Consider the following 13,904-nt stretch of genomic DNA (forward strand, 5'->3'; position numbering starts at 1 on the left):
AAACTGGGGTTTAATAGGATGGCTGGGTTTCTACCACAGGCTTGACTTGGTCCTTGAATTCATACTTTTCTGGATTTGCACAACTGAACAAATAGCCTAGGTCCATGATGGCAAAACTGTGGCAGCCTCCAGAGCCTGGAGAGGGTGAAAAATGGGCCCAATGGAAGTTCGGAAACGATCCGTTTCTGGCTTCTGGAGGCCTCTTACCTTTAACCATGTTGTCTGACAAAACCATCCAGCAACATCTGGAAACCAACCAGCTCCTTATCCTAGTCCGTGCTAAATATAATTGAAGTGGCTGCTAGATTGATGGCAGACTCCACCTCCCCACCCTTGCTCTCTGCTGTCAACCCATCCATCTTTCTGCTTAACGTTTGTTGTTGTTGTTGCGAAGTTGTGTCTGACCCATCGCAACCCCATAGACAACGTTTCTCCAGGCCTTCCTATCCTCTACCATCCTCTGGAGTCCATTTAAGCTCACGCCTCCTGCTTCAGTGACTCCATCCAGCCACCTCATTCTCTGTCGTCCCCTTCTTCTTTTGCCCTCAGTCTTTCCCAGCATTAGGCTCTTCTCCAGTGAGTCCTTCCTTCTCATTAGGTGGCCAAAGTAGTTGAGTTTCCTCTTCAGGATCTGGCTTTCTAAAGAGCAGTCAGGGTTGATCTCCTTCAGGACAGACCAGTTTGATTGCCTTGCAGTCCAAGGGACTTGCAGGAGTCTTCTCCAGCACCATAGTTCAAAGGCCTCCATTCTTTGGCGCTCAGCCTTTCTTATGGTCCAACCTTCACAGCCATACATTGCAACTGGGAAAACCAGAGCCTTGGCTATATGCACTTTTGTTGGCAGGTGATATCTCTGCTTTTTAATATGTCTAGATTTGCCTCTGCTTAACATATTGATATATTATTCTCATTCTGTGCCTTTGTCTTTGATTATTTTTCACCTCCCCAGGCTTCAGGAAAGCCTCCAGAGCCTGGGGAGGGCGAAAAGCAGGCCCAACGGGCCTACCGAAACGTCCGGAGTAATGGGGGGAAAACACATACCGCGTCAAACAGGGAACCAGTTCAGAGATGTGGCAGGCCTGGGTCACTGCCAGTTCTGGTGACCCAAATTGGCAAACCACTACTGGTTGAGTCGAACTGGGCCGAACTAGTAGGAACCCAACTCTGGGTTGAACCTCTCCTTGATCAGTTTCCATCCATTATTCCATGGCTGGCCTTCAGGTGATTTGGAGAATAGCTTGACCCCCACCTCTCTGTGGCAGCCCCTCAAAAATTGGAAGACTGCTATCCTGTCTCCCCTGGTCCTTCTTTTCATTAAGCTGGATATACCCAATTCCATCAACTGTTCTTTATATGTTTTAGCCTCCAGTCCCCATATCATCCTGGTTGCTCTTCTCTGCGTTTTTTCTAGAGTCTCAACATTGTTTTTTTTAATAGTGTGGTGACCAAAACTGGGTGTGGTACTCTAGGGGTGGTCTTACTAAGGCTTTATAGAGTGGTATTAGGACCTACCTTGATCTTGATTGAATCCCTTTGTTAATGCAATTTAGGATTAAGTGGTTCAGCTTGATTGCAAGGGAGTCAATCATAAATATCTGAGGGATCTTTGGAAGAAGCGCTCAACCCAGGGGTGAAATTCAGAAGGTTCTGACCAGTTCTGGAGAAGCGGTACTGGAAATTCTGAATAGTTCAGAGAACCGGAGAATGCCACCTCTGGTTGATCCCACCCCCATCTATTCTCTTCCTCCCAAGTCCCAGCTGATCAGGAGGGAATGGAGATTTTGCAGTATCCTTCCCCCTGCCACGTCCTCCAAGCCACGCTCCCAGAACCAGCACCACTGGCTCAACCAGTGAGCTCCCTCAGATGGTTATTCTCATTTTGTATCAGAATTACTTCAGTTCCTATTGTATTTTAAGCCATCAGTCGTGATTTACAATCACACACTAAACTGAAGTCAAACCACCTGAAGATGGAGCATGCTGCATAAGGGTCCAGAAAAGATACAGGAGATTTTCTCTGCTATTTCTGCTCTCTGGTGTAACCAGGTTTTCTAACAACCAGGTGCTCAACCAAACGTCCCGCCTGGAAATTCAAGTTTTGGAAAATTCCCTGTCTACCAACAAGCTTGAGAAACAGCTTCTTCTGCAGACCCACGAAATCAGCAGACTCCAGGAGAGAAACAGGTTAGTCATGTTTGACTTAATGTTTCATTCATCAGGAATAAGTGAAGCCCCACTTAATCCAGGGGCATTTGTGTAATCCTAGTGCCGTTGTGGCATCGTAGAGCCTTGGAGCAGAAGGAAATGTTGAGAAACCATTACAAAAATGAAAAAGAACAAAAGTCCCAGAAAAGATGCTAGTGTTAGGAAGAGACTCAGACCATCTTCTCCCTGACTCACCGGGTATTCTGACCCAGGCTTCCCGAGAGCATGAAGCAAACTCCTTGTCCCAACAAAAAACCCTTTTATTAATTTTCTGTGAATTCTGCTCATTCACATCCAGCAAAGTCTTTCAAGGGAGGATTTACAGCCACAGACCCCATCTGGTTTGGAGAGCTGCCAGGCTGTTATCTGCAAAACTTGGCAAGGAGTCATGGAGAGACAAAAACCAATGAAGCAAACGAATTGTCTCCTGCAAACTCCACTCCCCTTTTGCTCCTCTTCTATTTCCTCTGGGAGGGGCCATTCATCGTCCACCTGTGACCTTACTCCCAAGTCGATCCCTGTTCTTTAGCTATTCCCTTCGTCTGGCAACTCTGCGCATGCAGACACTGGGAACAGGCTTCAGCTGTTCTTCTGCCCCACTGATCTCTGACTCTGAAGGTAGCTGAAAACTGACATATGGCCCTGGCCCCCTCTCTACCTCCAATGCAGAGCCCTCATCAGAGCCCTCCCCAGAGTCCAGGACTGTCCCATGTTCCTCCCCAACCTCCTCGCTGTCCGAATCTTCTGCCAGCTCCACTGACTGCTGGCGGGCCACAACACCAGAGTAAAGGATGGAGAAGAGGAAAATCACAGCCAGTCTTGACAAATCCTGTTAAGTCATGTTATCTCAGTACAACTGAATTCTAGTCGTCTTCTGGAGTCAGCTTCCTGATCTGCATAATTTTGAAGGGAGGACAAACATTTTGGTTTCTTATGGAGAGAGAATTCAGCACCTCTAGACATAGCTGGATAAATTTTTGTTGGAAAACCATTCGGTAAAGATGCCTCTACAACAGAGATGCGTTCCTACTGGTTCAGCTAAACCGGTAGTGGTATGCCTGCCTGGGTCACAGAACCAGCAGTGACCCAGGCCTGACATGCCCCCGAACCGGTTCTCCGGTCACTGCCACCATCTTTTTTCTAGTTCAATTTCCATTGAACTGTGCATGTGCGTGCAGTGTGCATCCAACGCGAGAGAGAGCGAACCGGAACTAACGCCAGCTAGAATCCACCCCTGCTCTACAGGTGGTCTCTGACTTACAATCCTTCATTTAACCACCATTCAAAGTTGCAACGGCATTGAAAAAAATGAACTTACAACAGTCCTCTTGCTTATAACCGTTGCAGCATCCCCACGGTCAGCATGATCAACATTAACATCTTTGGCAAAGAAAGATCATAAAAGCGGGTGAAACTCATTGAACAACTGTCTTGCTTAGCAACAGAAATTCTGATCCCAATTATAGTTGTAAATTGATGACTCCTTGAACAAAGCAAATCAGACAAATTCAAGGAACATGTTGAATTTAGAGATGTCTGCATATTAAGAAAAAAATTGAACCACGGATAATAAATTATAATACAAATTATTCCTTGAGCCACAAATTATAAGTGTTGTGCAACAGCTTCTCCTACGTTTTTTCTTTCCCTGGTTAAGCTTGTTGTGTGAGGATAGACAGTATAAGACCTGTTACTATGATTTCACATGGAATTCATTCCAAGGTGGAAATTCTAGAAACAGTTGCCTTGAAGTAAAGACTAGATTTACTAGTTAAACACTACACAACTCTGTTTCTACATGGTCTGGTTCAATATATTACAGGTAGTCTTCAATTTACAACAGTTCATTTAGCGACTGTTCAAACTTACAACAGCACTGAGAAAAAGGGACTTATGACTGTTTTTCATCATTACAACCTATGAACTTACATTTTGCTTCTCATCCAAGAAACTTGAGTAGCTTCTTCACTGGTAATATTGTACTGCTAACCAGAGCATACAAAACCTTTGCTAGACCAATTCTTGAATACAGCTTATTTTCTGGAACCTGCACTGCATATCGGACATTAATACAATTGCGTGAGTCCAGAGGTACTTCACGAGAAAAGTCCTCTGCTCCTCTGTTTACAACAGAATCCCTTATGCCATCAGGCATAAGGTTTCTTTCTCAACCCCCCCAGGTTTTAACCTTAGAGACCGTCTACTGTCGACCTCACCCCATTTTCCCACAGTAGAAAGTTTGGCAGGCCTGAAGTCCAAAAAAAAAAGATGCCTTGCAGGCATTACAATATCATTGAAAAGGCAAGCGCCTAGTAATGCTTGAAAAGCAAAAAAAAAGGTATTATTTTATGTTGGTTTATGAATGTGATGTAAAGATTAAGGGCATGGACTACTGCCAGGAAGAGCCAGGTTTAAGTCCACCTTATGCCATGCTCATGAGCTAACTTTGGATCAGTGATTCTATCCAGTTTTTTTTTTTTTAATGAGGGTTGCAGTACTCAATTTCAACAGGGAAGTACGTTTTGGATCTGGGCTGTTGTACCAGTCAAAGGAAACAAGGCAACTGTGCCTTTTCCTGGTTCTTCTGGCGGCCGTGACATTCTAGGAAAATTCGCCCATGAGCTACGGAAATTGCAGCTGCCACACCTATGCCTACACTGTTTTATTCCCCCCATCCCACCGCAATGGAATTATTCAAACTATATATCTGCCTATACTGTTTAATTCCCCCCACCCCAATGGAATTATTTGTTTTTAATCTTGTTCACGGACCAGAGTTCCTTGGAGAGATAGATGGCTGTATGGCAGTGATGGTTAACCTTTTTGGTGCCAAGTGCCCAAAGCCCTCGCTTGCACATGCTAATGTACAGGCACGTGCCCCAATTCCCAAAATGCAATGCGAGCGCCCCCATCCATACGCCACGCCCCACGGCCCCCATTTTGGTTTCTAGGTTGGTTCAGGAGGCTTTCTAGGCCCAAAATAGGACCACAAGGGGAGCCTTGCATGGCACCACATGCCCCGGTTTGGCTTCCCCAATCTTCACAGTTTCTCCCCCCCACTGCACCCTAGCTTTCTCCTCCATTTCTGCCACAGAGTAGCACCTGTGAAGGGGGGAACCTGCAGAGATCGGGGAAGGCACGGGCAGCAGAAATGGAAGAGAAAGGTAGGGCACACTGGGGGGGAGAACCTGTGGAGATCAGGAAAGGCCCCACTCCCCAGGCATGCATGGCAGAGACTCAAAAGACCAGCTGGCCAGAGGGAGCCATGCACGCATGCATGGTAGAAGAGTTGGGCTCGAGCGACGCATGCCATAGGTTTGCCATCATGGCTATATAGAGTACATTGGATGGATGGGTGGGTGGGTGGATGAATGTTTCCTTACCTAGGTGACTGTAGAAAAAAAGAAAGTGAAGGAACAGGATTGCTGCTTTCCTTCTTCTGAATAAACCAATACAAATGCGGATTTTCTTGGAATAAAGTGGGTGGGATAGCATTTTCTGAGTAGACCTAGAGAGGCAGAAGGTGCTGGGGGAATATACAAGCATGTGTAAACATGGGATGTGCTTTGTATGTATGGATCTTTTCACAGGGATCTTTCTCTATGGAAAATGTTATATATATCATGGTAAAGTTTTAATATATTGTTGAGCTTTGACCATGAAAAAGAATATTCAGCAATCTTTCTCCTGAGATGACAGAGGAATAACAGTAAGTGAACATAAAAGTATAATCCAAGATTATAAATCTACAGTAACTCTATTTTTCTAGTGCTGAATTACTTCCTTTGTTCCACAGCAAACCTAATAATTCTTTAGATAATTCTTCTAAATGACAGGTATAGCATTGAAAAGCATTTTTTTCTGATCAGCAGTGGTCTGCAAAACATTTAACCATTTTTAAAATATCAAAATAGAATAAGCCCTAATCAAGTGGGGAAGTCAACCAACCCATCCAATTTAGCGCAGGGGTGAAATCCAGCAGGTTCTAACAGGTTCTGGAGAACCGGAAGCAGAAATTTTGAGTAGTTTGGAGAACCGGTAAATGCCACCTCTGGCTATCCCCGTCCCCATCTATTCTCTGCCTCCCGAGTCCCAGCTGATCAGGAAGAAATGGGGATTTTGTAGTAACCTTCCCCTGGAGTGGGGAGGGAATGGAGATTTTGCAATATCCTTCCTCTGCCATGCCAAGCTATGCCCACAAAACTGGTAGTAAACATTTTTGAATTTCACCACTGTTTTAGCCTACCCGTCCTTGGAGTGAACTAACAAAATAACAGAGTTAGAAGAGAATATGGAGATCTTCTAGTCCAGCCCCCTGCTCAAGCATGGGATCCTATACCATTTTAGACAAATGGTTGTCCAGTCCTTTCTTAAAAGCCTCCAGTGTTGAAGCACCTACAACCTCTGAAGGCAAGGCAAGCTGTTCCACTGGTTCCACTGATGATGTTACCTAGTTAGATACAGAAAAGTCTGCAAGAAAACAACCAAGCTCAGTGAGCACCAAGGACCTGACAGTCCAACCCTGGGCTACAAATATTCTATTGGTACACAAAGAATTGCATCAACTCTGAGTTTGAGAATCAGAATAAATTGTCTCTCTTCTTCAGCTTCCTAGAGAAGAAAGTCTTGGCTATTGAGAACCAACGTGAGGAGGAGCTACAGGACCTGAGGACCGAGAAGATGGAAATGCAGAAGCTTCTTTCTAAGCAAGTGGACCTTGTTGGACATCTGGAGCAACGCCTGGGTGTTGCCTTGCTGAACAACACAGCCCTCCACAAACAACAAACATCTTTGGCTGAGACAGTGAAGCATCTGATAGGCTTGGTGTCCCAGTGCAATCGTAAGTAACTTCCCCTAAGTGTTGCGGTCTGCTGGCAGCCTGCGGAGCTGGCAGCAGAGTCAAAAAATGAGGAGGTTGGGGAGGAACATGGGCCAGTCCTGGAGTCTGGTGAAGACTCGGGTGAAGGCTCTATGATGGAGGCAGAGAGGGGGCCAAGGCCATCTGGTAGTTATGTGCTGCCTCCGGAGCCTCCAGAGTCTGACATCAGCGAGGCAGAAGAATAGTGTGAGCCTGTTCCCACTGTGCGCATGTGCAGAACTTCCAGAAGGCAAGAACAATTAAAACAGAAATGGTGACTCAGGAGTAAGGCTTTGAGATGATTGGCCCCTCCCATAAGACATAAAGGAGGAGCAAACAGACGTGAGCCTTTGCAGAAAGCAATTTTGTTCATTCTGGTTGGTTCAAATACTGAGACGCTCCGTTTGACTCTGTGGCCTTGCAAAACTAATCAGCAATTAGGTCTCTGGCAGCGTTTCAAGGGAGATAAAAGTGGGGTGCTTATTAGCATTACCCTGAAAGACTGTGGCAGACATCTGTCGGACTCTTTACAGACTGTTTGTGAATGACCATAATTCACAGCCATTTAAATAAAAAGAGGGTTTTGGGGACTAAGTGTGTGATTTATGCTTTCTCAGGAAGCTCAGGTCAGAAGAAATCTGGCCCAATTGGAATTTCAAGTCTGGTGAGAAGCAGGACAATACTAGCATCATGTTGACCAGAGGTCTTCAAACTTGGCATCTTTAAGACTTGTGGACAATGTTCCCTCTAATTTTTTTTCAGTGTGTGTGGAAAAGTATAGTGTTTGAGCGGCACATTTTCCTGCCTGAGCACCTGATTTTTTTTTAGCCATAATTGGCATCAGAGCAGATGTTGGGAGGAGGTGGGCAAGGAAGAAAAGGGTGCCCTGTGGACTTCAGCTCCCAGAGTTCTCCAGCCAGATACAGTTATCTTTCTACTTGCATTTTTACATGCATTCAAAGTGCTAGGTTGGCAGAAGCTAGGACAAGTAACAGGAGCTCACCCTATTACATGACACTAGGGATTCAAACCACCAAACTGCTGACCTTTCGATTGACAAGCTCAGCGTCTTAGCCACTGAGCCACCACACCCCTTAAGATATTAATAGTGTTACCTTAAACCCACAACCTAAAATGATATGCAGAATATTATCAGCCTTAAACCTGTATAATTAAAGCTGATATCCAGGATCAAAAGCCCTTGATCATCCAGTCACTCAATTCTACTTCTGGTTATCCCATTTCTGAGAATAAGATGCTGGAAGGTTCTTTGGTCTTTCTTAAATTTCTACAGGCCAAATGATCTCAAGATTTGCTTTAACCTGATTTTAGAAGCTCCTTTTTCAGCCCAGGTGACTCTTATGGCCAAGACTAGAAATATTTGTAACCTTTAGTGTAATCCCTATTTTTCTCCTTGCATTTTTTAATGTGCTTTCGAACTGCTCACTTGGCAGAAGCTGGGACAAGTAACGGGAGTTTACTCCATTACGGGGTGCTAGAGATTCGAATCACCGAACTGCTGACCTTTCTGATCCACAAGCTCAGCGTCTTAGCCACTGAATGTCATTGATGCACATTCTTTACCCTAACTGGGCAATTGTACTGAAAATGACTTTTGATCTCACCCCACAGATGTTTCTTTCACCCAGATGCCAGATGAGCAGAAGGTCTTCAAGGATTGTGCAGCTGCATACAAAGCAGGGTTTTCTACCAGCGGAGTCTACACCCTTCGGCTCCCCAATACTACAGCCACTGTAAAAGTGAGTGTATGTACCAATGAGCTATGTCCTTCTAGACAGGCAAGATTCATATATCAGAGTAAGCCGCAGTATTCTTAAGCACGACTGGTTGAACCTTTGCACAGGTAGTCCGTGACTTAACAACATTTGTTTAGCAACCATTCAAAGTTATAACAGCGCTGAAAAAAGTGGCTCCCGATTGGTCCTTGTGCTTACGAGCATCCCAGCATTCCAATGGTCATGTGATCAAAGTTCAGGCACTTGGAAACTGACATGGACTTACATCAGTTGCAATGTCCTGAGGTCACCAATCTTTTGGCAAGCAAAGTCAATGGGATAAGCTGGATTCACCTAACAATCACCTGATTCACTTAACAAGTAGTGATTCACTTACCAACCATGGCAAAAAAAATTGCAAATTTCGTCACCATTCACTTAACAATTGCCTTACTTAGCAACAGATATCCTGATCCCAGCTACAGTCATAAATTGAGGTCTACATATAAAGCTAAGTTACAAAGTCTGCACCCACATGAAGGCACAATGTGGCCTGTTTAATTTTGGCTTTATGTGAAGAATGAAACCAGGCATAAACCATAATTTAATTTGGTCCATAGTTTACGTTGCTTCACTTACAACCATTAAGTGTAAACATCATATTTTAGATAATGTATAGATCTACTCATTATATAAAGCCGTATTAGGCAAAACAAGCCAATGAACAATTATATAATTGGTATAAGAAATAGGTTTCATCTGATGTCTAGAAGAAAGAAATTTCATAATTTGGGCACTACTACTAAGAGCTATGAGGGGATGCGGTGGCTCAGTGGCTAAGATGCTGAGCTTGTCGATCAGAAACGTCAGCAGTTCGAATCCCTAGCATCATGTAACAGAGTGAACTCGCGTTACTTGTCCCAGCTTCTGCCAACATAGCAGTTTGAAAACACGTAAAAAATGCAAATGGAAAAATAGGAACTACCTTTGGTGGGAAGGTAACAGCGTTCCGTGCCCCTTCGGTGTTGAGTCATACCAACCACATGACCATGGAGATGTCTTCGGAGAACGCTGGCTCTTCGGCTTTGAAATGCAAATGAGCACTGCCCCCTAGAGTTGGGAACAACTAGCATATATGTGCAAGGGGGACCTTTACCTTTACCTTACTAAAGCACATAACTTAGTCAATTGAAAGGAAAAAGGAGATCGTAGTTTGAATTTGAAGACTAAAATCTCCCACTCAGAAATCTTTTTAAAAATTAAATCTGGAAGAAAACTGATACTGGAGTTTTCCATGTGCTCAACCAGTTGTTCATCATAATTTGGGGAAACTGCTCTTCCATTGATGTTCTGCCATTCTTCCAGGTACTGTGTGACATGGAGACCAGTGGAGGAGGATGGACTATTATCCAACACCGGAAAGATGGTTCTGTGGATTTCCAACGCACCTGGAAGGAATATAAACAGGTAAGAATTGATATAAGTCTCTCTGACTTAACGTGATGGAAGAATTCAGAATGAATTGGATCCAGACGGAAGAAACAATGGATAGAAATTAATCAAGGTGAGAAGCTACCTTGAACTAAGGAGAAACTTCCTAACAGTGAGGACAATTAACCAGTGGAACAGCTTGCCTTCAGAAGTTGTGGGTGCTCCATCAGTGGAGACTTTTAAGAAGAGACTGGACAGTCACTTGTCTGGAATGGTATAGTGTCTCCTGCTTGAGCAGAGGGTTGGACAAGAAGACCTCCAAGGCAGGGGTGGGTTCCGGCAGACACTACTGCTGGTTTACTCGTGTGCTCTTCGCAATAAAAATTGTTCTGTGCATGCGCAGAAGCAAAAAAACAAGATGGCGGCACATATGGTGCTGCCGGGAGAACTGGTTCGGGGGTGTGGCAGGCCTGGGTCGCTGTCGGTTCCAGCGACCCAGGCCACCAAACCACTATCGGTTCAGCTGAGCCAGGCTGAACCAGTAGGAATCCACCACTGCTCCAAGGTCCCTTCCGACTCTATTCTGATTGGGTTATTTTGCACATTGAAAATGAGATGACCCGGAGAAGATTGAGAAAGAAGCATTCTTCCTATTTTCTATGCGCAAGCAGAAAAATCCATCATTTGAACTTCTACTGCAATCAGTAGGAAAAGACCTCAGTCACAGCAAGTGCTGGGCTTTTGTTCAGCTTCTGCAAGGTTTGCCAGGTGTTTTCTTCATCAAAGCTTTGCGACTCTGAGCCAGGCTAGTTCTAGGGTGGCACTTAAGCCACCAGGCTTTCTTCCAGTACTGGGAGAAAGGCTTATACTGAACAAGAAAGATAGGTATGAAGATGAGGAGTGTGGGAGGCGAGTAAAAAATGGATAAAAATTGAAGCACCAATGAGGATAAGAGATGACGGATAGAAAGAATTCACTTTTAAACATTAATGGAGCTTGTTGTAAGCTGATAGAGGCAGAAATAAAATTAGATAGGGAAAATATTAGAATGTATATTTTAATACAATAAACAAAAATAATAGATAGGAAGAGTAGAGGTTTACAGATGTTAGGCATTTTTTCTTTTTCTATTTAAATAATATTATGAGGATCACTTGTTTGATAAATGTGATAAAGATTACCAATTTTGTTGTAATTTGGATTAATATGAATGACAACCAAAATCAACACTGTCCACACACAATATGGATGTATATTTAAAAATAAAAAATATATAATTAAAAAAAGCTACCAGGCTTTTTTTTAGCTCATACATGGAGAGCTTGTGGCACTGAGATCTTGCAGACTCCAACTTTCAGCATCTCTTACCTTTAATCATGTTGTCTGGCAAACCCATCCAGAAACATCTGGAAACCAACCAGCTCCTTATTCCAGTGAAGTCTGCACTAAATATAATTGAGGTGGCTGCTACATTGATGGCAGACTCCACCTCCCCACCCTTGCTCTCTGCTGTCAATCCACCCACCTTTCTGCTTAACATTTTTTGCTGCTGTTGTTGTTGTTGTTGTTGTTGTTGTTGTTGCAAAGTTGTGTCTGACCCATAGACAATGTTCCTCCAGGCCTTCCTGTCCTCTACCATCTCTGGAATCCATTTAAGCTCAGGCTTACTGTTTCGGTGTCTCCATCCAGCCACCTCATTCTCTGTCGTCCCTTCTTCTTTTGCCCTCAATCTTTCCCAGCATGAGGCTCTTCTCCAGTAAGTCTGTCCCTCTCATTAGATGGCCAAAGTATTTGAGTTTCCTCTTCAGGATCCGGCCTTCTAAAGAGCAGCCAGGGTTGATCTCCTCTAGGACTGACCGGTTTGATCGCCTTGCAGTCGAAGGGACTCACAGGAGTCTCCTCCAGCACCAGAGTTCAAAGGCCTCCATTCTTTGGCACTCAGCCTTCCTTATGGTCCAACTTTTACAGCCATACATTGCAACTGGGTTGCAGAGCCTTGGCTATATGCACTTTTGTTGGCAGGGTGATGTCTCTGCTTTTTAGTATGCTGTCTAGATTTGCCTCTGCTTAACATATTGATGTATTATTCTCATTCTGTGCCTTTGTCATTGATTATTTTATTGTTCTATTATTTTACTTCTACAAGTAGTCCTCGACTTACGACCATAATCGAGCCCAACATTTCAATTGCTAAGATAATTGCTTAACATAATTGCAAACATTATGTTAAGGGAGCTTTGGCCCATTTTATAACACTTCTTGCCATAGCTGTTATGTGAATCACTGCAGTTGCTAAGTTAGTAGCATGGTTGTTAAGTGAATCTGCCTCCCCGACACTGTTCCCTCTAAGGTGCGCGGCTGCGCGGCCGCGCACATTGCAAGAAAACCCCACGCAGCAGTTTCTATCTGCCGTGCAGAGATTTCTGTAAAGGAAACGTGTGGAAGTCCTTTGCAGGCGGCTACAACTGGATCCGGCAGTGCTGTTGGAGGAGGAGGAGGCAAACCAGCCTGCCACCGCCGGCCACCGCCAGCCCCGCCGCTCTTCCCACCCCCTTTCCAGCCCCACAGTCCAGCGGTCGCAGCAGAAACAGCCCTGGGTCTCCACTGCCACTCCCCGCATTTTCTGGACGGGGATCCCTTGGAGAGGGGATTCCTTCCTGCGAGACCCCGTCCAGAAAATGCGGGGAGCGGCAGCGGAGTTCGCCTCCTCCTCCTCCAACAGCACTGCCGGATTTCCGCCCAACGCTGCGGGGGCGCCAGCGGGAGCTTTGGCGGCTTCACCTCAGCCGCAGCGCTGGGCAGCAAATGTGTTGGTGCTGTTGGAGGAGGAGGCGGAGGCGGCAGCAATAGCACCATAGGACAAGAAGCAATGGAAACTTGTCAGAAGGAGACTCAAGCTGGAAATAAGGAGAAATCTGACAGTAAGAACAATTAAAATCAATTGAATCTTAATTCATTTGCTACAGGTTTTCAAAAGACTGGACGGCCATTTGTCTCAGATGATATAAAGACTCCTGCCTTGGACAAGGGGCTGGACTAGAAGACCTCCAGTATCCCTTCTGATTTTATGATTTTAAAAACCACAAGCTTTTTACAGCTCGCTTGCAACTTTACCAAATTTAATTCAGCCATTTCCTTTTGTTATTAAATGGGTATTGCTAGTTCAATGCACATGCGCTCCACTTTTAAGATGCTGAAAAAATCCCCATGACCTGCAACAAAATTCATTCTTCCACTCTTATCTTGCCCTAACTTCTGATAGGTTCCTGAAATATAGAGCTACAAAATTTAGTGAAAATATTTCTATCTATTTTAATACAGACTCGTAAAACAGATTTGGACAAATGACATTAGTGCTCTGGAATAATAGCAGGTTTACTCTATTTGGATTTTCAGATAAAAGGTATCTTTTGTGCTAAGTTCTAACAATGTAGTTCTCTAATGTAACTATGAAACAGTCCAAATATATAATTCCCCTCAGGGAGGAATTCCACAAGTTGAAGTCCACAAGTCTTAAAGCTGTCAGGTTTGAAGACCCCTGGGTTTTTTTTTACCTAAAGGGTTAGGGGTACAAGGGTCTTGTAACAACAGCTTTAAGATTTGCGTGCTTCAAATGCCAGACTTTCTGAGCCAACATTTTGGTTGCTAAGCAGGAGCGTTGTTAAGTGATACTG

At 44.4% G+C, this 13,904-nt stretch overlaps 1 protein-coding gene across 1 annotated transcript in view; it reads left to right on the forward strand.

The window, feature by feature from the left end:
- The window catches only part of LOC148043103 (angiopoietin-2-like), a 33,894-nt gene that overhangs the window by 13,869 nt on the left and 6,121 nt on the right, over nucleotides 1-13,904 (forward strand). The window contains exons 3-6 of the mRNA XM_087727420.1: nucleotides 2,063-2,184; nucleotides 6,813-7,045; nucleotides 8,696-8,823; nucleotides 10,165-10,266. Of these exons, the coding sequence (XP_087583546.1) occupies nucleotides 2,063-2,184; nucleotides 6,813-7,045; nucleotides 8,696-8,823; nucleotides 10,165-10,266 (585 nt within the window). The remainder of the gene's footprint in view (nucleotides 1-2,062; nucleotides 2,185-6,812; nucleotides 7,046-8,695; nucleotides 8,824-10,164; nucleotides 10,267-13,904) is intronic.

The sequence above is a fragment of the Thamnophis sirtalis genome, unplaced genomic scaffold, assembly GCF_051295495.1.
Source record: "Thamnophis sirtalis isolate CommonGarterSnake01/CBP01778 unplaced genomic scaffold, rThaSir2_p1.2 scaffold_13, whole genome shotgun sequence".
Classification (NCBI taxonomy): Eukaryota; Metazoa; Chordata; class Lepidosauria; order Squamata; family Natricidae; genus Thamnophis; species Thamnophis sirtalis.